The following is a 24,039-nucleotide window of genomic DNA, read 5'->3' as shown; positions in this document are numbered from 1 at the left end:
AGAGAGAATTCTGCTCACCGCCCAGGGAAGAGAGAATATGGCGCAGAAGGAGGGCGGTAGAATGTGTTTCCTGACACGCGCTGAAAAGGCCTGTCATTTACTGAAGTCCCACTGCTATCCCAGGCTGAGACTGAATGAGAGAATGCTTTTAGGAGGAAAGAAGTATAGCTTAGCCTTGACGGATTCTCGGGGAAAACCCCAGGGCTTCAGGCCCTGTTACAGTAAGTCCTTTGCTTAGCTCCCTAGCTTTCTGGCCTGTCTGATTTCTTCAGAGCCTGTCATGGATGCTACCAGTTCTCCCAATGCAGCGAATCCAAAGTGCTGGGCTCCTTTTCTTCGGGAGCCAACCGCTCACTGTTGGGGACAGTGATGTTGTTGCCGTTGTCATGTTATGGCTACAAATTACCCAAGAGGAAAGGGGTTTTCTCTCGAGCAGAGTATCAACCACTTAGAAAGAGGTCTGCTCGCCTAACCTATCAGTCCTCAAGGAACACCGGCTTCAGACCTCTTCATAGCCTGTCCCCTGGCCTTCTCAGGTCCCTTCGTCCTGTTTCCCGATGATGCCTTTGTCACAGAGATGCAACTGGGGGCACAGCCTAGGCTCTGGTCCTGGTCCCGCCACTTCTAGCTGTGGAGGCTGGCCAGCTCGTGCCCCTCTGCTGATTTCCAGCCACCTCGGCGTCAAATACGGTCAGCCTGCCTGCCCTGCTTGTCTACCGTGTAGCCTTGAGCCTGGCTTGAGGCCAGGCCTAGTGTCTGGTTCAAAGCAGTATTCAAATGCACGGTGGTAATATCAGCAGACTTACTGAGATTTACTTTTCCCCATGAGATTGCATGCTAGATCATCTCAAGGCATTCACTGAAATAGGAAAAGCTACACACAGTATCTTAAATTAGCTTTGCTCCCGCTGACAAAAATGTTTTGGCTCATCCATTGTTCATTGTCTACAATGTTCATCTACCAAGTTGCTCCCCAAGGAAGCTTCCGCTTTGTAGATTGCCACAAGGTCACAGCAACTCCAAAGTCTCAGCTACCTTCCTTCTGTCTTCTGTCTTGGGTGGAGAGATGTCTATACTATGACTGTGTAAAAGTTACAGAGAAAGCAAGTCAGCGCAGTAGCTTGTGTCGGATAGGTAAGACCATCATTGAGGCTCTTTGAACTTTTGCACATGCACACACACACAGACACACGTACATAAACTGATACATGTTCCTAAATGAATCCAAAAATGAATGATGCTTCTCTCATACAACCCTGCCTGCCTTTTTCCTGAAGAATTGTGTATAGTTACAGTGGGTCTGTACACCTTGTGCCCTTAGGATGGTGGTTGCTTCATGTGTGGTTGTAGGCTTTTAGTTTGTCCTGCCATAAAGGGACCACCCTTTATTTATTTATTTATTTATTTATTTATTTTTTTGCGATTCATATCTTCTTTCACATAGTAATATATAATTTATGATACAGGGAGACTTTTTAAAAAGGAATGTACTACTTATCTGTCATTTGCTAGCCTGATTACATATGATTTTTCCCTAATACCCAATGCCTTCGAAAGCATAACTATGCCCCCATCAGATTTGATAAGTAAATTTGTTTCGTACTTTATACTGTTTGTTCTGTCTTTGTCCTGTGTGTGACAGACAGGCTTCCAGGAAACAGGAAGTTCCTGATAGTGAGCATTTCTCTTATGAGTGACTGTACCCTCAGCCCCTTTTGCTGAGCAGGAACAAGCAGCCCGGTCTAGGTGGGCCCTTTTGAGTGAGTCTTGCCCCTAAGCTAGCTGCTTTCTCCTCCCTGCTGCCTCATGGCAACTAGCAGCGGAAGCAGGCATTGCTTGCTCGAAAGGAGACGGCTTTGGATTTTCTTGTTTCTTGGAACAGAGACCTGAATGCACTGGCTCCCTAACTCCAGGGAGAAGCACTGATCTTTATCTCCATGAACCTGTCCAGCACCCACAGCAGCCCACAAAGGATGTTCTCCCTCAGTCTTGTCCCAGCTGCTAGGATGGCCCCTGCCATCCTAGGATGTAGGAAAAGCTACATCCAGGATATGCACGGTGCCTGCCGCAGTCATGGGCTGCTCCCCAGGGATGGTGCCTGATGTCAGCAGGCCCTTTCTCTAGTACCGGGTGCTGGGAAGATACGACTGCAACCTCCTGCACCCCTGCCCCCTGCCTCTGACGCACGCGCGCGCGCACACACACACATACACACACACTTTGAGCCCACTACAGCTATAGTTGAAAGTACCAAGTTGCTGGAATGCCCAGGGAAGTGAGAATGAGCGGGTCTCACACAGGGATGATTTGAAACAAGCCTTGTGGCTTTTTAATAATGTGCCAAAGCGGTCTCAGTGGTGGGCCAGCAGGGCCCCCAGTCTATCTTCTGTGAAAGGAGAAGGCCCAGCAGGCCCTGCCTAATGCAGACAGCCCCTCCACTCTGCTGGAGGAGACAGACTCCGAGATGGCAATCAAGGCTTGATTTGCCAACACATTTCCAATGATTAAAATGTAATTAGCACAACTGAGTGCCTCCTCCCCAGCTAATTTTAATACATGCTGTGACAGGCAGGCAGCCGGCTGTGCCTTTAGCCCAGCAGCAGATGGAGGCAGAGGCAGCGGGAGAGGAAAACCATTTTGCAATGTGACTATTCGCATCACAAAACCATCAGGGCGCTCAGCTCTTAGAAGGCCCTTGATGGCAGCACATCAAATTGGCGCTGTCATAGCTGACCGTGGCAATGGCAGTCATCCTTCATACTGTCCCAGAAGCACAGCAAGGCAATTTCCAGGCGTAACCCTTTAAGATCTAGAAGGGGAGAGAGAGACATGGAGAGCACACTTGTCGTCTTGCAGTGACAGGCGTGAGCTTTGCAATGTGCGCTGCGAAACCCACGCTCTTGGCAGCTTGCAAACCGTTACTTACATGTTCCTTTTCCAAGGCACAGTGGAGTGTGGTTCGGAAGCTTTGGAAATAGCTGTTTCTCCAAAAGGGAGACAGGCACGAGCTGCCTTCTGTGTGCTTTCTCCGCACTGGGAAGGACGTGCTCTTCAGCCCGGGGTGGTGTGGCGGGCTGGAGGCTTCCCCTTCTGTTCCACTGATCCCACAGAGACCTGTGAGCCTGGGGCCTCTCCGCACGGCCATCTGCATCTCTCCTGTCTTGAAGGGCACATGAGACAAGCTGCGATGGTTGGAGGCCCACGTGCCCACGCTTCCACTCTATCACTAGCGCACACACCTGGCCCTTGCGCCCCGCTGCCTGGCCTGCACTGTCCTTCCAGGGTGCCGTCTGTAAAGGAAGCAGGCTCCTTGGAGGCGGAAGACTCTTCAGGCCTTCCTGGGTTCGGAATGTACAGGAGGATTGTAGAGAGTGCTTGTGTTGAGTGGCCTCCGTCACCCAAGCTCGGTGGCTGACGTTCACAGTAGCAGAGTGGTTTCCTACCCCAGAGCACAAGGGACAATCCTAAATAATGACAACAGTGATGACGATGGCCACTTACTGGGGATTTACTGCGGCCTAGCACTAAGTTACATGCCTAAAAGCATTCATTTTCCCACTCGAGACACAAATCTATGCGCTATATGTTATTATTCCCATTTTATTTGAGGAAGCAAAACCACAGCAAGGTTGAATGACTTAACCAAGCCCTGCCATCGAGTGTCAGAAGTCATATCCAAACACAACCTGGGAGCTGGGCAGCATAGTCCTGGCCAGACGTGCTGTGCCACAGAGGTGCATATCCAGGTCAAGCCTCTGAACAGAGCAACCTTTGGGTCTGCGAAACAATGAGATTACTCTATTGACCTCTGGAGACCAGAGCCCTTCAGGACCTCCAGGACTCTGTCATATGGGTGACATTTTGTGTGTGTGTCTGTGTCCTTTTCTCCTCTAACCAAGAAAATGAGCATAAAGTATTTTTAAAATTTACCAAAAATTTAATATGAAAACAAAAATAATCAAAGTCTTTATCACTCAGACATAGACACTATTAACATTTGCTGTGTCTTTTTCCAGTCTTTTTTCTCTTTCTGCATGTGTGTGTGTTTAGCAACTTCAAAGCAATGTTGTATATATAATTAAGTGGGTCTTACTTCTTCAATTGTAGTAGTTACAATAAAAGTAGCTCTTTTGTGGATTATTTCCTTCCATCCGGAGAGGTGGCTACTATTATCCCTGTTTCATTGATGAGAAGAAGACACTCAACCTGAAAGAGGATGTGACTCACCCAAGATCACTTTAAGGATTTTGTTGTAACTTCCCTATGACCAAGATCAGTTTTCCATTTTAATGACATTCCTTAGGAACATTATTTTTATAGGTGAACATGTTACTGACAATTCGATCTGTCCCCCAGTTTGGGGATATTTAGGTTCATGAAGCCTGTATTGGACTGTATCGGACAGAGATTTAGAAATAGGTTGCTTCAAATGCCTGGAGCTGCTTACGAGGGTGTAACTCTTGGCAACTTACTTAATGTCTTCAATTCTCACCTTCTGGCTGTAAAATTGGAATTCTAAAACCTACACAGTAGGGTGTGGGGAGGGTGGGAAGGTGTTACAGTGTTAAAAAAGGCAACGTTATTTCAAGTGTATCATAGCATATTTCCTTGCTCTTCCTAGGTGCTGACAGTAGCCATATAATGTACTACTGGGTTGTTTCTTAACTGCATGATAAAATTTGTAAACAAATTTCTATAGACATTTTTGCTCCATTTTGGATATATATATGGCAGAGAAGAGCTGAGCTGACTCGTACAAAAAATATTGAGGTCCTTGATGCGTATCACAGAATCATCCTCCCTGTAGAAAATAGACATTCTTCCATAAGCGGATGAGTGTCTGCCTCACCACAACCACGCCAGCATTGCGTATCTGCATTTACATTGTTTTTTCCAACTTTGATAGATTTTTTAAAAAGCCTTTTTTTAATCTGCATTTCTTTGATGATTAGTGAAGTTGAGCACTTTTTTTTCATGTTTATTAGCCATTTGTGTGAATTGACCTCTCTGCTCTTGAAAGGAAGGATGAGTCTCCAAGGGCTAGGCTAGAGGAAAAGATGCTCTGCTGATGATTACCGCAGAGCCCTGGGGCAAGGAGTTGCCCGGGAGAGAATTAAGAGCCTCCTGGGACTGCCAGGTGACTATGAGTAGCTTCGATCCTCAACATGAGCGAGCGTTCTACACGGTCCACCTGCAATCAACCTTTGCTCGCTACCTCCTTTTTGTTTGCTCTGTTAAGAAATTGGATTTTTGAGAGGGGTGCTTCACATTCCGCTCAAGCCAGTGCTTATAATTCTTTTCTGGGTAGGCGACCAGCGGGCCTGTTCAGTTGGACTTTTTTGCCCTGAGAGTCCCATTGGCTCCCAGTGCATTGCCGTAGATCTTGCCTGAGTCTTTTACGATCCCTGCCATCCAGCCGGGGGCTGTGACTGCTCTGTAGCCTTCTTGGATTTAAATCTGGTGCTTGCGGTTCTCCTCATAGTGTTACAGAGCAGCAGAGCTCATCCATACTGGTGTCTTAATATCATTCTCTCCTCCTTGGATTTATAGAGCAAAATAAACCCTCTGCCATAGAAGTGCTTATTGATTACTGAAGTACCTAATAAAGCGTAAGAGTAAAGTAAGACCCAGTAATCGGTCGTCTTCCTAGGGGGATGACGGTAAACCCTGGCCACGGCGGCCTCTACGGGCTGCTTTCTGCTCCAGAGCTCAGAGGCTCCCTTTTAATTAGGGGTCCAAATAGTAAGCAGTGAATGATAGAAACCAGACAGAAAGCGCACATACTGTATGATTCCATTTATATAAAACTCTAGAAAATAGACAAACGAATCTGTAGTGACAGAAAGCAGATCGGTCAGGGGGAGGGTGGTGTGGGCGGGGAGGGCAGAGCGGGATTAGCAGAGGCGCACGGGGAGGCTTTTGAGGGCTGTGGATGTGTTCACTGTCCTGAGTGTGGTGACGGTTTTGTGGGTGTGTACAGGTATACAGATGTATCCTATGGTGCCTTTTAAATATGGCTAGTGTATTCCTGTCCGTTATAGCTCAATAATGCCATTAAAGCCACTTACAAAAAATAAAAAAGTAAGTGGCATAAAGGGACAACCCATGGCTCATTTTGTGCTAGGAAGAAAAAAAATGTTCTCTTTTTTAGGAAGCTATATATATATATTTTTTAATGTTTTATTTATTTCTAGGAGAGAGAGAGAGAGACAGCGTGAGCAGGGGAGGGTCAGAGAGAGAGGGAGTCACAGACTGAAACAGGCTCCAGGCTCTGAGCTGGCAGTCAGCACAGAGCCCGACGCGGGGCTCGAACCCACGAACCGCGAGATCATGACCTAAGCGAAAGTCGGACGCTTAACCGACTAAGCCACCCAGGCGCCCCTAGGAAGCTATATTTTAAGGAATATTCCTGAGGTCTTGGAAGACTCCATTTCCCCTTCACATTTGGACTGATGGGGATTTCAGGAGACTGAATGGTACCATCAAAATATAAAATTAAAAGGCATTGGGAGGGCATTCTTTCTCGATCCCTTTTTCCTTTCTTACATCCAAACCTTAAAGGTGGCTTTTTACGTGATTTTTTTTTTGGTAGAAACAAAGGAAGCTGAGCCCTTGGGAAAATAACATAAGTTCCCTTTTCGCCCTGCTCTTTCTGCCATTATATTTCCCCCGCCCACAGGAGAGGGCCTACAAAGAAGAAATAAAGACTACTCCAAAATGTTGGCAGCCTGAAAGGGGTCGGGCATTTTCAGCACCGAGAGATGTTTGTTTTTCTTGCATTTTAACTCTTAATTTTTGACACAGTGGGAAACTCCAGCGTGGCTGCCATTTAAAATGTAACAATGGCCTGGCGCCCTGATTGCCTCTGTCATGAGGGTGCCGTGCCCAAAGGCCAGGAGACAAAGCAAACGAGGCCAAAGACAGTGTCTGCTCCTGAGGTGCTGGTCCATTTCTTGGCTTTTGAATGTTTCTCTTCTCTGGCCTCATAAGGAGTCACTCAGGGAGACCGAAGCTGGAATTTGTACAGCCTCTCTTCAGCCCCCTTGATTTTAATCAGAAATACACAATTATTCTTTTCCTCCAAATAGAGAAACTCAATCCCCATTTTAAATTCAATTATTGTAATTGCAGCATTCAGAAAAATAGCACATTCATCTTCTAATAAGAGATTGCGGGTACCAAATTACTGCATATACTATGTCAAAACAGGAAACTCGAGACTGGCAGACCAGTGGGTGTTTTTATCTTGGCGATTTGTATTTTCTTGCAGACAATTTGTAGTAATCCTACCCTTCCTTGTTTATGATTTATAAGACTAGGGTTTTCAAGCCATCCTAAAATAAAGACTGTTGTTAGCTACAGTTTAATTGAAAATGCCGGTTACGAATATGATGGATTCTAAGAGGGCAAAAGTGGTAGGGAAAGAAAGCGAGATCAGTTTCCATTAGCTACGCTCTTCACTGTCTTGCATTTTAAACAAACAGAACACAAAGTCTGATGGGTGGGAAGTTGATGTGGCCATTATGTCTGTCAACGTGAGAGCACCATTCTCCCTTCTCCTGTTCAATTCCAGTTGCTGCAGTTGGCTTAAAGTGAGTCCATTGTGAAAAGAAATATTTTAGGATTTTGATTTTCCTGATTGTCTTAAGGGAATTTCCTTTTACTTGAAATTACTTCCATGTCTTTCTCGTACACACACTCAGACACCCATACTTCCAAACACCGTAGTATTCATTCCATCAACCCCTGTATATTTCTTTTTTTTTATTATTATTCATTTATTTTTGAAAGAGAGAGAGGGGGAGAGAGAGAGTGTGCGTGCATACATGTACAAGTGGAGGAGGGGCAGAGAGAGAGAGAGAGAGAGAGGGAGACACAGAATCTGAAGCAGGCTCCAGGCTCTGAGCTGTCAGCACAGAGCTTGACGTGGGGTTCAAACCCATGAACTGTGAGATCATGACCTGAGCCAAAGTCAGAGGCTTAACCAACTGAGCCACCCAAGCACCCCCTTCCTCATCTCCATATATTTCTCTCCCCCCCCTTTTTTTTTTAATTTAAATTTTAGTTAACATACAGCACGATATTGGTTTCAGGAGTAGAATTCAGCGATTCATCACTTACATACGACACCCTGTGCTCATCGTAACAAATGCCCTCATTTCTTGACTCCTCAATTAGTTTCCATGAGACTCCTTCCCTCATATATTTTGCTAACATTTATGAATTCATTCTTGCACGTATATTCCTTGAGTGCCTTTTAGGTGTTCAGATTTAGGAAGAACAGAACATCAGCAAACTCTGACCACAGGGTTGAAGATGCTGGAAATTAGCAGCTGACCTCTGGCAGGTGAAGTCAGAGGAAGCTTCCATATCAAGAGAGAGAACAGGCACTTCCAGGGGTAGAAGTAGCCTGTTGGACTGTTTGTTGAGTGTGACTTACTAAGTGCCAGGCATTTTAAAGTCCTATTCTCCCAGCTAATCCCCATGTTCACAATTACCAGTGTTAATACTCTAGGAAGCCTTATCTCTTCCCAAGGTTACTCTGTTGGTTGATTTTGTTAGATCAGTCCTTAGGTAGGCCTTGTGTATATATAAATTCTGTGCAAAGGACTATTCAAGTAGCTTCTAATCCTAATTGGTCAGAATCTCTGAGCAAATTCCAAAATGGCTGGCTTCCGAGTTGTACCAATCATCACCTGTTATTTTTGATATCCATTCTATCTGTCTCTTTATTTATTTTGCCAACTTGAATTTAAATGAACATCTTGCTAATGACAAAGCCCACAAATCGTTACAGCACTCTGCATAACCTACGGGTTTAGACTCCCAGCCCCTACATCTCTGCACTTTACTTCAGTCCCAATACACAGGTTACTGGCTACTGTTTCTGGAATAAATCCAGACCAAATCCACCCAAACAAATGTGCATCAGGAACCTAAAGGAACACTTAGAAAATTGAATTCTAACATGTATTTCCTTGTTGGTACAGCCATGCCTCACTTTATTGCACCTCACTTTATTGGCTTTACAGATACCGTGTTTTACATACATTGAAGGTTTGTGGCAGCATGTCTCCTGGTGCCGTTTTTCCAACTCCATTTGCTCACTTCATTTCTCTGTCTGTATTTTGGTAATTCTCACAGAATATCAAACATATTATTTATTATTATATTTTGGGGGGGTTTGTTTGTTTATTTATTTAAGTAATCTCTACATCCAGTGTGGGGCTTGAACTCACGACCCTGAGATCAACAGTCACACACTCTTCTGACAGAGCCAGCCAGGTGCTCCCATTATTATTACATTTGCAGTGGTGATTTGTGGTCAGTGATCTGTGATGTCACTATTGTCATTGTTTTGCGGGTGCCACAAACAATCTATCAGACAGCAAACCTAATAGATATAGGTTGCATGTGTTCTGATTACTCTGCTAACTGGTCGTTCCCCCATCTCTCTCCCTCTCCTTGGGCCTCCCCACACTCTGAGACACAGTGATTTTGAAATTAGGCCAGTTAACATCTCTACAATGGCCTCTAAGTGTTTCAGGAAAAGTTGTGAGTCTCTCACTTAACTAAAAAGCTACAGGTGATTACGTTTCATGAAGAAAGCATGTCTAAAGGCAAGATAGGCCAAAACCTAGGCCTCTTGCACTAAAGAGGCCAGTTAGCCAGGTTGCAAACGCAAAGGAAAAGTTCTTGAAAGAAATTAAAAGTGCTATTCTAAGCACCATATGAATGATCACTGACATGGGGAAAGTTTGAATGGTCTGGGGGTAGAAGATCAAACCAACCACAACATCCCCTTAAGCCAGAGCCCAATCCAGAGCAAGCCCCTAACTCTCTTTAATTCTGTGAAGGATGGGAGAGGTAAAAAAGCTGCATAAGAGAAGTTTAAAGCTATCAGAGGTTAATTCATGAGGCTTAAGGAGAGGCCATCTCCATACCATAAAAGTGCAAGGTGGAGCAGCAAATGCTGATAGAGAAGCTGCAGCAAATCATCCAGAAGATGTAGCTAAGATCGTTAATGCAGGCATGGCTACACCAAATGATAGACTTTCAGCGTAGCCTTCTCAGATGCCGTTGAGGACTTGCTTTGCTAGACAAGAGATGCCCGTGCCTGACTTCAAAGTTTCAAAGCACAGGCCCACTCTCTCATTAGTGGCTAACACAGCTGGTAACTTTAAGTTGAAGCCCGTGTTCATTTACCGTGACAAACATCTTAGGACCCTGAAGGATTATGCTGAATCTACTCTGCTCGTGCTCTGTAAATGGAACAGCAAAGCATAGGTGACAACACATCGGTTTACAGATGGTTTACTGAATATTTTAAGCCCACTGTTGAGACCTACTGCTCAGAAAATTAGATTCCTTTCAAAATATGACTGCTCATTGACAATGCACCTGGTCACGCAAAAGCTCTGATGGAGATGTACGATGAGATTAATGTTTTCATGCCTGCTAACACAACGTCCGTTCTACACCCTATGAATCAAGGAGTCATTTCAACTTTCAAGTCCTCTTGTTTAAGAAATACATTCTGTAAGGCCGTAGCTGCCATAGGTAGTGACTTCTCTGGTGATCTGGGCAAAGTAAATTGAAAACTCTCTGGAAAGGATTCACCATTTTCAGTGGCATTAGATGCATTCATGACTTATAGGAAGAAGCCAAAATACCAACACTAATGGGAGTTTGGAAGGAGTTGATTCCAACCCTCGTGGATGACGTTGAGGGTTTCAGGACTTCGGGAAGAAGTAGCTGCAGATGTTGTGGAAACAGAAGGAGAACTGGGATCAGAAGTGGGGCCTGCAGATGGGACTTCAAGTTGCAGTTTCTTGGCCCAACTTGAATGGAAGAGGAGTCACTTCTTACAGATGAGCAAAGAAAGTGGTTTCTTGAGGTGGGATCTACCCATGGTGAAGACTCTCTGAAGACTGTTGAAATGACAACTAAGAACTTAGAATATTCCTCAAATGTAGTCAAGTAAACAGCAACAGGGTTTGAGAGGATTGACTTTTTAAATGAAGTTCCCTTGTAGGTAAAATGCTATCCAGCAGCACCTTGTGCTACAGAGAAGTCGTTGGTGATGGGAAGAGTCCATTGATGGGACCAACTTCATTATTGCCTTATACGAAATGGCCACAGCCACCCCACCGTTCAGCAGCCACCACCCTGATCAGTCGGCAGCCGTCAACACCGATGTGAGACCCTCCATCAGCAAGAAGATTATGACTCACTGAAAGCTCAAATGATGGTTAACATTTTTTAGCAATAAAGTATTTATCAACTAAGGTGTGTATGTTGGGGTTTTTTTAGACACAGTGCTACTGCACGTGTAACAGACTACAGGGTAGTATAAATGTAACTTATATCACTGGGGAACCAAAAATTTCATCTGACTCACTTTATTTCGATATTCATCTTATGGCAGAAGTCTGGAACCAAGCCGACAGTATCTCCCAAGGCATGCCTGTATTTTATCAGTGAAATAAAACCATTTGTTATTTCCACTTTGAGAGGGAATGATAGTTTCTGTTTGCTTGTCTATTTGGGTTGTTGTCTCTCTCTCTGTGTATTATAGATACACAGATACCTCACAAGCAGAAATTCTTGCAGAATATGATTTCCTGTCTGGCAGTAAAATTATAAAGAAATTAAATCTGCAGCACCTGGGTGGCTCAGCTGGTTAAGCGCCTGACTTGAGCTCAGGTCATGATCTCAGGGATCGTGAGTTCGAGCCCCAGCATGCACTTATACACTCCCTCTCTCTCTCTCAGAAAAATAAATAAACATTAAAAAAAAGAAATTAATGGGGTGCCTGGGTGGCTCAGTCGGTTAAGCGTCTGACTTCAGCTCAGGTCATGATCTCATAGTCTATGAATTCGAGCCCTGCATCGGCTCTGTGCTGACAGCTCAGAGCCTGGAGCCTGCTTTGAATTCTGTCTCCCTCCCACTTCCCCTCCCCCCACTCGTGCTCTGTCTCTCAAAATAAAGACAAAAAAATTTTTTTAAAGAAATTAAACCCAACATTTAAATAACTACTGTTATTTCTGTATGACATAGCATTTCTTTCATGAAAGAGAAAGAAAAAGTAAAACTGTTAGTATTTCTTTCTGGCTGCTTTCAAATGTTTGAATTCATTTAATCCTAATAAAAATTCTGTGACGTATATATCATTCCCATTTACGGGTTGGAAAAAAAAGAAAGGTAGGCTCCAAGATGTCAAGTGTCTTTCCCAAGACCACATGGCTGCTAAGTTGGAGGAATCAGAATTTGAACCTAGTTAGCCTCAGATTTGATGAGCACTTTCCTGAGCCAGATGCTGTACTAGGTCCTCCTCTTCAGGGAGACATACCTGTAGTGGAGGAGAAATGTGGCTGCCTGGCTTCAGTTACTGTCGCTTATGGTCATTTCAGCCTCTTTTAGTTTCGCCCTGCCGCCACCCACAGCCCAGCAGTTAATCAGGATGTTTTTCAAGTAGTCTCTTTGTAGAGAGTGTGAGAGAGCAAGCGGCACTAGGTCGTACTTGCCGGGAACGTGAACTTTGGAGGACAGAACTGGGTTCAAGTACCGCCTGTGCCTTTAGAAGCCTTAACTTCTCGTCTTGAAAACGAAGGGGTCATAACACTTCCCCCCCAGGGCCTTTGTCATAACATTCTCTTTTACTGACTGCTGGGCTGTAGGCTGGCGATTCTCAGGGAAAAGGTGCTCCGAGAGAGTTCCTATGGAGAACCCCGACCCCGCAAGAGCCATGCTGCAGAGATATGATGTGAAGTGCACTTCATCTTCAGGAACCAGGCTTCAGGAAGCCTTTTCCAGAAGATGCAGCTCAGAGCTGCTCTTCTCTGTCTCCCTTTGCCTGAGGTGGACGTTGTCCCTTTGGCAAAAAATTGAATCGTGTAGGTGCCACTTAGCATGGAAGCAGGAGCTACGATCAGCACCTCACAACCTGGGGGGGCGGGGGGGAGTTGGAAGGAAGAATGGTTTGCCGCAGCTTCGTTACCTAGGGGAAAAGAACTCGGAGGCACAGGCACTTTAAGAAAGATGCTTTTACTTTGAGTGTTGGAGAAAATAGAACAATTACCTATTGAAAGCGAAGTGGATGAAAAAAACATCTCTGTTCATACTACCCTGATCAGTTAATCTGTTCAAATTCACTGTGCCTTCCTGAAGGTGGTTCAGGCCAGACTGTCTGTTCCTTCCCCAGGCTAGGGCACACGGCGATCGCCTTAGGGTCCCAGCTTGAGAGGAATTTCCTACCCCAAGAGGAGATTCCAAGGGTGTGTGCTCTGTAGTATCAGATATGTACAATGAGTAAAAGGAGTGAGGGAGGGGGATCCATCAATCATCAAATCGGTGTTGAGCATCTTTTAGGGCCCTTAAGGCTGCACTAGGCCCTGTGATGCTTCCAGGGACAACCAGAGTGCTCTGAGGAGCAAGACTTCTATACATAAAATCAATGAAGAATTGTGTTCTATTGAAACTACAGCCAGGTAGGTTTCTAGTACATACTCTTAAAAAAAAAAAAAAAAAAACTCTGTCTTTGTTGAAGAATGAATGACTGCATGACCTCTGACATCTGTCGAGTGTTTTCTATGTTTCAGGCACTCTTCTATGCCTTTTAATGTTATATAGAGAGAGATATACATATATATGTATATAGACCGATATATACATACGCTTGTGTGTGTGTATATACATAATGTTTCATTATGGTGTATTTATGAATGTGAATGCTCTCAACAACCATGGGAGGCAATACTGCCAATAGCCCCATTTGATAGACAATGAAACTGAGGCACAGAAAGGTTAAGCTACTTGCCTGAGGTCCTACAGAGTGTAAGTAGTAGAGCCAAGATTTGAATCCAGGCAAACTGGCCCCGCGGCTCTATGTGAAAGAGAGTAAGATGCGCTTTGCAAGAGCTTGTTGCCATTTTGGTTGAGCCTAGGAGCTTCCAGGCTTTGTTATCTGCTCGTCTGGCCTTGGCTTCCTCAAGACTGTAAGCTCCCTCCCCCTTTCTAGAACCTAGACCAGCTGGGCCAACCCCGTATGGTTCTACCCCGCCTGGGCCCCGGCCCCGCCTGTTCTCTCATTTGTAGTTTCTCTTACCGAGCACATTTCTAAAAGAGGACGGTTGCTCCGCTTTAAGGACATACGAATGGCTTGCCCTCACCTGTCAAGCATGATCCTTGTATTTTACCAGGCCCATTATGAACGCAATCTTTCTGTCGAAAATTTGCATACCTCCTTTCTTGAAAAGTAATGACAGCAATTTCTTTCCCTCCGCTCACTTTCTGAGTGTCTCATTTAACGGCACCTGTGAAACCGACAGGCGCAGAGATGAGAAGTGAAAGAGAGCAGTTGATTAAATCATCATCAAGCCGGGCCTCAGAAAGTCAATTCTGCTTGCCGTCTGCAATGATATCCTTTTATCTTAAAGTAATGAGCTATGGCACTTTTGCATCGGGTAATGCGATAAGTTCTATTAGCATGTTCCATTTGCCTCACAAGCAAGGGCAAGTCATTTTAGCTAGCTCATATCACTGCAATCAAAGCAATTGGCTTCCCAGGCAGAGAAGAAAGGGAAAAGGCTCAGGGTGATTTCTATGGATCACAACACAGCGGAAAAAATAGACTCTTGTATTATTTTAACCCATAACATGCTTTCCCTTTTTACTCATCAGCAAATTTGGGTTTTATTAGCTCACGCAGGACTCTGAAAAGAACCAAGGTTTAGTGGAAGCAAACCCAGGGGGCTCAGGCCCCACCCAAAGGAGCAAGCAGCTGTGATCTGGAAAGGGAAGATTGCACAGAGGGTCACAAATATAACACAGCTGAGAAGGTCTCCCTGGTAGTAATACTGTGGTTTCATAATAAACTCTTGCTTCACACCATCTTCAAAGTCATTTGTAATAGGTCCCCAGGCAGGTACGGATTAATGCTATTGATGACTTAGAATCAGTAAATCAATAGCAAAGAGGCAAAGGATCTGTTGCTTAAGCTTAGAAGAGATCGTTTACAAATCACCCGCCCCTAGACTGTCAGTTTTACCTTTGGACAAGAAACTCATTTTTCTCTTTTTGGCAACCACTGAGGCTTGCGGACTCCGGGTTTTAAGTAAATTTCATCTTTGGGGTTTATGTATGTTTATACTTGGCAAAGTGTGACTTCCTTTCTTCTAAAGGGGAGAAAAAAATGCTGAACTCCAAAGATTTGTGAAATATCCACTTCTTCCACTTCCAAAAGCCCAACAATATTTTAATGAGCTAGCTAGAAATTTACAGCATATAGATTGTTTTATGAAGTTTACCTTCAAAGTGACAAAAAGGGCCAAAAAAAAAAAAATGTTGAAGATCAAGTCGTGCCCTTTAGAACTTCAGATTTGGACAACTTGAGTTCTGGTTGTGTATTTCTACTTCTAATGAGTGGCCAGAATTATTTGTTGAATGAAAATGTGTGATCATCTGAGGGACCATGGAGGGGAGTAAGAAGTGCTCCGTTAGCCCCCTCAGATCATGTTGGCTGTTTGAGTCCTGGCCAATTCAAGCTGAGAACTTGCAAAAATGACAGGTTCTGAGAACTCCCCTTAGGAATAACAGGTCACCAATACAGAATTCCAGAAGCTTCTGAGGATTTGCTCTCCTTTCTACCTCCTGAACAGCTAAAAGATTGGTAGACCTTACCTCATTTTCTCATGTGCTCTTTTTGTGACTGTCAGAAGCTTTATTCTCATCTTTTAAGTTACTGTTCGGCAAACAAATCTTTTGATTATGCTTTCGCTTTTTTAGAACTATCTTATTCGATTGGGTATAGTTATTGTTGAGACAGAAGGGAAGAGGGCCAGTGGCATCGTTTTACAATCAGTAAGGATACCTTAAACTATTCTCAGAATTAAAATATGCTTTTTATATCAGGGTCCCCAATAGCTTTAAATTTCACTTAAAGCCCAAAGCCGATAGGAGAGCAGTGTAAACATTGTGAAACGAGGCTCTTGTGGGGTGATAGAAGACAGACAACATCAGAGTTACCATACGGGGCACAAAACGGCTCCATGTTTTTGCACGTACAAGGAATTGGGCAGATGGGAAGATGATGGGGGACATGTTTCTAGTCAATGTGCTGCTAGTTTACTTCTTTAAATAAAAAAATAAGTGTCATGTTTTCTCTAGGTGGCTTCTTCTGAAATTGCTTTTAGGTGAGGGATGTCTTTACAGTCTTAGATAAACCGCCTGCCCCAAAGGGAAATCGATTTGTTTTGTCACTAGCAAAGTTAAATTGTACTTGACGTTGGATGCTGTAGTTTACAAGTTGGGGTTCTCCCTCATTTTCCTCTTATTTCCTTTAGGCAGAAAGAAGAATAAAATAACTTTGTTCCGTGATGGTGTTCAGCCCTGACATCTTTGGTGGCAATGATAAATGGATTTGAGATACGAAATAACTGTTCCAGCAAGGTCCATTGAGCAGAATAGAGAGCAATGCCCTCCTCAATGTCATTGTATGTGATATATTCAATGATTGCCACTTTCTGCTTAAGAATGCATTCCATCACGAGGTACCTAGAATTCCATCTTGTTCCTTCATTCCGAATGAGGCAGAGAGGTGTCGCAGACCTTGACTTATTTCGATTTGGATCAGCGTCTTAAAACACAGATATTGAGATTTCCAAATGGAAATGAGAAATGTTTGCTTTTGAGGAAGTACAAGAAAATCATAATCATGTCTTGTCTGGGCCTTTTAATGGAGGGTATTTCCTTCCGGGCCCCAACTCTAGGCTCTGCTAATGATTTTAACACTTGCCCCTGTGTTCAAGCATACACCCTGCCGAAGTAAGCAGTTGAGTTAGTCGTTATTTCCCACACCTCCTTTCTTTGGAATCACTTGGGTTTTTTTCAAAATCACAGTTTGCTTATGTAACCTGGAATCAGCCCCTGTTTGAAGAGTTCCAGAGAGAATGGGGGGAGCTAATCTACGTGAGCCCCTTTCATGTGCCACTGTCCCAGCTCTCTAGTAGGGACATCTCTTGGGGCAAAGAGTAAAAATACACTTTTGTAAGAGGTGGAGACAGAAACAATTAAACCTACGGAGAGTACTGTAATTCTAAGAATTCCTCATTCGTATTGGAAGATTCTGAGGAGACTGGATTTGCAAAGGCAAATTCAACATTTTTAGGTAGAAACTTGGAGAACCAGAATTCTAGGCGGAGGGAATTGATAAAGTGCAAAGTAGGTCCTGAGGGTGTGACCACGAGCACCTGAGTGTGGTGAGGGTGAGGGGTGTGTGAAGATAGTGCAACCCCAAGTGTGGATACTGACCCAGGCCACGCTCTGAGTTCTCGGCTAGCTATCTACTGGGAGATGAGCATGGCAGCTGAGAATAAGCATTTGGAAACTTTCATAGCAAGTCAGTGGACTAATCCCTTAAATCTAGTAATAACACACACCACACACATCTTTGCTTTTCTTTTTCATGTTTCTAGCTATTTATTTTTTATTATATTCTACAATGTATTGGAAATTAAAAAAAAACAAAACGAAAACAAATGGTCCTTCTCCACAGAAAGCTTCACACGCACTATGCTGGAGGGGTGGCTGGGTGCCTGAGTAGGAGGCGCTGTGGAGAGTTTTCATTGCCACCGAAGCATCCAGACTCTTCACTGAGACTGCATGGCGACACCATTACCAAGAACACAGTGGCAGGGAGCAGATTTGGGGGAAACACACGAGGGCGAGTCCAGATTTAGGTGGATGCTGAAGCCGGAGGTGTTTGCAGGGCTTCGGGAAGGGGATGTAGCAAAAAACATACTTTAGTAACAGTTAACATTTATTGCCTACGCTGACTCTCTACCATGCATTGTCTGAGCCATTTACATGTGTTAACTTATTCTCTTCTCAACTTCCTTTGGGGGGAATGCTATTATTTACCCACAGTTTACAGATAAGTAAACTGAGATGCAGAAAGTTGAAATGATTCTCCCAGAGTCACATAGCTGGCAAGTGGTGGCATAGAGAGGTTTTAGTCTCAACATATAAATGGTAGACGGAACCAGGGGACTCTTTAAGGGCTCCCCAGGAAACCACAGAGAAACAGTATGACTGCAGATTCAACTCTGGGGGGACAGTGACATTAAGGGATATGCAGAGAAGAAAGGGCCATGAGAAGACAGGAGGGAAGAGCAGTGTCGGTGAATGTGTACAAGGGGAAAATGCCAGAAAGTTCAGTCGAAACAATCCAGTTAGCAGCACTAGGGAATTTCCTTACTAGGTTATTTACAATCCGTACAGTGGATTGCAGCACAGCCTTTATATACATGTATATTTATACTTATTTTTAGGTTTATTTACTTATTTATGGGGTAGGGGCAGAGAGAGAGAGAGGGAGAGAGGATGTCAAGCAGGCTCTGTGCTGTCAGCATGGGGCTCGATCGCATAAACTGCGAGATCACGACCCGAGCCGAAATTAAGAGTCGGACGCTTAACTGACTGAGCCACCCATGTGCCCCGCAGCACAGCCTTAAAAAAAAAAAAAAAAGAGTGATGTGACAGGGCCCATTTGACTCATTGAACAAAATATTTGACACATCATATGAAAACAAAGAAGGGTACAAATAGTAGGAATTCATTTTCCTTTCTTCAAATGTGCATGGGAAGGACGGAGGAAAGGCTGGAAGGAATTATAGAGGCGTATTAGCTGTTTACCTATAGGCAACAGGTTCATGGGTGATTTTTAAATCCTATTCAATAAAATATGCACTAATTTGTACAAGGAGAAAATACTGGGTGAGTGCGCGGGTGGGTGGTAGCGTTTAAAGGGTGGGACTTGGTGCGAAAGGAAGAGTTGCCCCCAGAAGGCTGGCTTCTGATTTGTGAACCCAGAGGAAACAGATGGTGAAGTTGAGTGGGGCCAGGCTCCAGTGGCCGGAAGTGCTGCGCTCAGGCACTAGCCCCTTCCTGAGTTCTGCCTTTGAGACATGTGGCTTGGATTTCATGCTTCTGTCTCCCTCTTTTGTCTGTGTGGGTTTGGCTCACGTGTGTGTCTGAAGGCTCAGTGACCAAGAATCCTCCCCCATCTGGGGGCGTAAGGCCTCCTTGTTCCGTTTCATTTCTCGCTTTTAAAATGGAGGAGAATATTTTCCGTCTTTCACAAAGGGCTTCACAGTCTGGTCATGCAGAGTACTGTGTCCCCTCAAGCTGGTCGTTAGCGTGCAACCTGTTTGCTAATAAACCAGTGCGGGACTCTGGTGTCAAAATGCTTAAAATGGTCAAATCAGCGGGGACTCCCATTTCTGCATTCGACATGCCTTTCCCATTTCCCAGCCCCATGCAGAACATACACCTGAATCAGGAGGTGGCTCGGCGTGAACTCTTGTAAATTGGAGTGGGCATCTAGGGATTGGGGAGCGGACACTTCTTTTAACCTTTCAAGACTAAGAATCATTTGGCCCCAAATCCACAACGTACTGAACCTGGGGTGTGAAAGCCGTACAGTGTATTAAATGTGAATTTGAGCCCATGAATTCTGCCCACACCGACTCTATAAAACAGCCTCTCCCTTTCATAAAGCCGGCCCATAAACGGCTGCCAGTGAAGCAGAAAGAGTCCTTAGGACTGTGGCTCGCTTTCCGTCTGGGGCTGTCAACAAACCCCCTTTATGAGTGGAATAGACCTCTTGTATGTGTCGAACTTCTGGCTTTTTACAGAGTGTGTCAGGAGCCAGGCTAGGCAAGCGTTAGGCGCTGTTTGCTGAGTGCATTTATTGCCTTTGCATAATTTATGAGCTGGATGGGTTGACCATCATTCGTCTCTGCCAGGGGCTGGCACTCGAGGCTCCTGAGAGCGGAGCTGTAAATTGGATGGTGCGCTCCTGCTGAGCTCACGGCAAAGTCCTCGGGTCAGTATGGGAATTTAATACCAGAAATGGAACTGTTTTCTCAGCGCACCATGTGGGCCCCAGCGCAGCAGAGACTGTTTTGGCAGACTCTGCGACTGGCCGTGTCGAGGAGCTGTCACTCACCCGGCATGTTGTGTGGGGAGCCTGAGCATTTTTAATCGGCTTGGCATCCGTGCTGCTTCCATAATGGATACCAGTAGGTCTCAGTTCTTCACCATATGCTTAACTCTGGAGACAAGGTGCTTCTGGGTATATCAGTAATTACTCGATGCAGAATTAAGTGGACCTTGAAATTAGAACTGGACTGTTGGAAAGCAGAAAGCTTAACACTTTGATAGAAGTAACCATTCCCAGGGACATCCTGCCGTCAGGATCGGTGGGGGTGGGGGTGGGCATGGGCAGCGACGGTTCTTTTCCGGCCTTCCCACTCCTTCTGCCCCCTGCACGCCAGGCCTTGGGGACACGGGCAAGTGCCATGCCACAGCCGTCAGCTGTCACCGATTGCCTCACGAGGCGAGCTGGGAACATCTGGGGAGCTGAGTCTGCCTGGCAGGAGACGCTTCTCTCCTCCACGTCCCTCCTGAATAATGCTTTGTCACTCTTGAAATCGTGCCCATAACTTAGGAACCTCGACGAAGGCCTAAGTGAATAAAGGCAGTAGAAAAATTACACCGTTGGGAGACCAGAACCTCATCTGTCTGTTGGTCTAGGCCTTCAGAGTCTTCATCTCGCCTCTTTTGACTTATCAGAACAGAGAAATCTCTCATCAGGCAAAAGGAAGCTTAGACCTTAGAAGCTGGGCAGCCTGGTGGAACACGGTGCAGTCGTACTTGGTTAAATGGCATGCTCACTAAAACTCTGATAACCCTATGGCATTGAGGAGCCAGCAAGGACAGTGGAAGATGTGAGAGCCCTGCAGTCTGTAAGCTTGTGTTGTGAGTTCCTTCCTAAATACCTACAGTAGAGAATGTAATCTACAGAGAGGAAGGAGTCCCCACGTGTGTCTTATAATAGCAAGCTGCCCCTTTGGATGGAGTTTTTGTTACTTTTGATGGAAAACACTCTAACGGCGGTTTTTAAACAATAGGGTAACTTACTATTACCTGAACAAAAATGTCCAGAGGCAGGCTGCTCTTAGGTTGGCTCAAGTGACTCCATTGTTCTGGGCCTTTTCTTGGCCCCACCCTCTTGTTTTTGTACTTGGGCTTTTTGCCTCCTTTTTGCAAGATGGCTGCCACAGATCCGGACATCACAGCCTCGTTCAGTCGTGTTCAGATGCAAGGGCTTCCTGCTTTTCTTCTGTTTTGAGGAGAAAAAAAAAATTTTCAACAGACATTTCCTCGAGTCTCAGCCAAGAGTGTGTGTTATGGCTACCCTTAGCTGCAAGGAGAGTTGGAAATGGGAGACTCTGGCTTTTTTATCTCAAAATGTCAGAAGCTACAGACTAGGGAGAAGGGGATTGTGAATGACTGCAGGTATCCAGCCAGTAGTGACACTGTACAAGCAATTTATTTTCTGTTTCTGTTCATAGTACCCCAACCCCCACGTCCAGGTGGCCACACTCAACCCTTGGCATCATCCTTGACTCATCCCCTCTCCCTTGCTTCTCACACCCCTGCATTACCACGTCCAATTGGGTCTTCCTTCAGGGTTACTGTGCCATCTGTTCCTCCCTTCCTTAAACCACGCGTCATGCTGCTTCAGACAGTGTTGTGACGGTCGCCAAGCGGGTCACCTGCGACCGATGCCTTCTCCCGAACCCCAGCACATGGTCTCCCCCCTGCCCCGTGGGAAGTCACTCTAATGGAAAAGAGCTCTCATCACGCCATGCCTCTGCTCAGCGTTAGTGTTCTGCTTCCCTCTGCTGCTAAACGTAAAGCTACCTTAGGGCCAGTCCTGCATCTCGGTTGGGTATCTGTCTGGCTTAGCAGTGCTTATCAGGGACTGTTGAGAGAATGAATGAGTATTTTTATCTGTTGCACATTTACTCTGACAAAATACGTCCCCTCTTTTAAAATCAAATCTTGGTTTATAAAGAAAATGGGGTTTTATTTTTTCCCCCTTTACATCTAATGAAGAAGCCAGAGTTTTGAGTTAACTCTTGTTCTTCACGTAGCCCAGACTTAGCTGACCAGTTGGAGTTTGGGGTCTGTTAGCTATGATGTGAATCCACTGCCATAAAACATATTTCTTTGCCCAGATTGTTGATTTATTTCCCTGACCTCTTCTTCTCATTGGTGTGTCTTTTGTAGAGAACATTCCCTCTTTTCTCTGAGCGTCTGAGCCGCAGAGAAGGCAGCCATTCCAACTGGTGAGCTCTGCCCACCATGTTCCGTTTCTTTCAAAGTCCAAATGAGAGCATGCGGTGTCCGGAGGTTTACCTCTTCTCCTGTGTAAAAGCACTGGGAGAGATACAACCATTCACATTAGCTGAAGGTAGAAGGTCTCCATTAGGATATTGATTTGCTGCGAATCCCAATGAATGATCTTGATTCCCCTTAATCCCGCGGCCCGATTGGCTCCTCGACGGGCATCCCCTCTCCTGGGTGGTGGGGGCGCTCACCACTGCGACCTTGCTCCCTGCCAGACTCACCACAGGAAGCGCCGAGTGCAGGCATCAAGTGAAATCAACAGGGCAACGTCCATTTCGCCTCTGCTTCTATTCGTCATCGTTTGAGCTGAAGAAACTCTGTACCGCTTAGGCAGCAGTTCCTATTGCCTTTATTTATCTCTTTTTTTTTTTTTTCTGTATCAAAATCGAGTAGATTTTTGCGCTAACCTTTATTCTCTTGTCTTTCTTTTCAGTGTGACAGCGACAGTGACCAGGAAGAGAAGGTAAGCCCCCCCACCCATTGTGGGCAGAGTCGAGCACTGTGGTTCACGCGGTCACAGGGCGGTGCGTTACCAGCTTCATAGTGACCGCACCTGTTCTGTCCTGCAGACACCAGCTTTATTCACACGGTGGCATTTCCCGTGATTAGAAATCACGTACTCAATTTGTGAGGCCCACTTTTTTTCAACACCCCCGTTAATATTGGCTATATTGGCGTCAACGTTTCACTTTACGGATTTTAAAAGAGGAAACCGTTTTACCTGCCATCGGGTTTTTCTTTCTGAATCCTTGAGTGGAACATTAAACTTGCTAGCTTGCATTTATGATGTCATTTCTTCGTTTCTTTCACTGACGTCTCTGTTCTTTCCGCCTTGCTATACGCTTTGACCTTCTTGATAGAAATGTGAATGGTGTGTTTCTAGGGGTCTCCTCACGGGGGAGGGGGAGGGGTGGGCAGGGCTGGGCAGTGGATGGCCAGGTGGGAGGGTGGTTCTTCATGCAGGTACATACTCCGTTTCGAGGCTGATGGCCACCAGCCTCTGTGTATCCAGTTCAACACGGATCAAGAATAGGAGCTCAGTTTTTGAGCCTTAAGAAGACTGGATCACAACCCGGTAAAGTGAACTCTCTGCGCTTGAAGCCAAGGGATTATTTATTATTTGTCGGTTTGGTCTTTCTTTCTAGCTGCCCCAACCCCTCAACCAAATTTCTTGCTACTTTTATTCCTCCCTTATGAACCTCATAGTTACCTGAATATCACGGTTTCTATATCGCTTGGCATCAGAGAGACGGGGCAAGTTGTCCCCTCCCCGGTTTCCAGATCTGTCCTGTGGAGCTGGCTTTCTGGAGCCCCATTCTCTGCCTTTGACCTCCTATGTGCTTGTGGATTTCACTCAGAAACCTGCAGTTAGTGTTTGCTGGGATCTTCCCAACAAGCCCAGAATGTTCCCTCCTTCTCTGCTGCCAGCCTCCAAGAGAGATCTAAAGGCTCTTGTACTGTCGTTAATTTGAATTCAGCATATGTAGCCTGTTATAAAATGCGAGACATCATCATTTGAGCAGGTCAAGCATATTCAGATGAAGACAAATGGTGCTTATTTGATTTCCTTAAAATCAGGAAATGAAAAAAGTGCTCTCTGGAGAAATCATGTTCTGCCTGACTTGGATGATAGACCAATGCATGTCCCCTAGATAAGAACAGGCTCTCGCCTTGAGGTTTTTATCTCTGAAGGACGGCCAGGACTGTCAGCTTGCTGACATGTGCATTATCCATGTCATTTTAAACAAAGTGACCTATGGAAGGGTGCGCTGTGCTGTGACA

At 45.1% G+C, this 24,039-nt stretch overlaps 1 protein-coding gene across 1 annotated transcript in view; it reads left to right on the top strand.

The window, feature by feature from the left end:
* The window catches only part of AUTS2 (activator of transcription and developmental regulator AUTS2), a 744,772-nt gene that overhangs the window by 395,094 nt on the left and 325,639 nt on the right, over positions 1-24,039 (top strand). Inside the window, exon 6 of the mRNA XM_039238050.1 lies at positions 22,691-22,720. Within this exon, the coding sequence (XP_039093981.1) occupies positions 22,691-22,720 (30 nt within the window). The remainder of the gene's footprint in view (positions 1-22,690; positions 22,721-24,039) is intronic.

The sequence above is a fragment of the Hyaena hyaena genome, unplaced genomic scaffold, assembly GCF_003009895.1.
Source record: "Hyaena hyaena isolate Hyena2069 unplaced genomic scaffold, ASM300989v1 scaffold_135, whole genome shotgun sequence".
In the NCBI taxonomy this organism is placed as follows: domain Eukaryota; kingdom Metazoa; phylum Chordata; class Mammalia; order Carnivora; family Hyaenidae; genus Hyaena; species Hyaena hyaena.
Note: the sequence above shows the minus strand (reverse complement) of the source record. Positions and strands in the feature narration are given on the sequence as shown.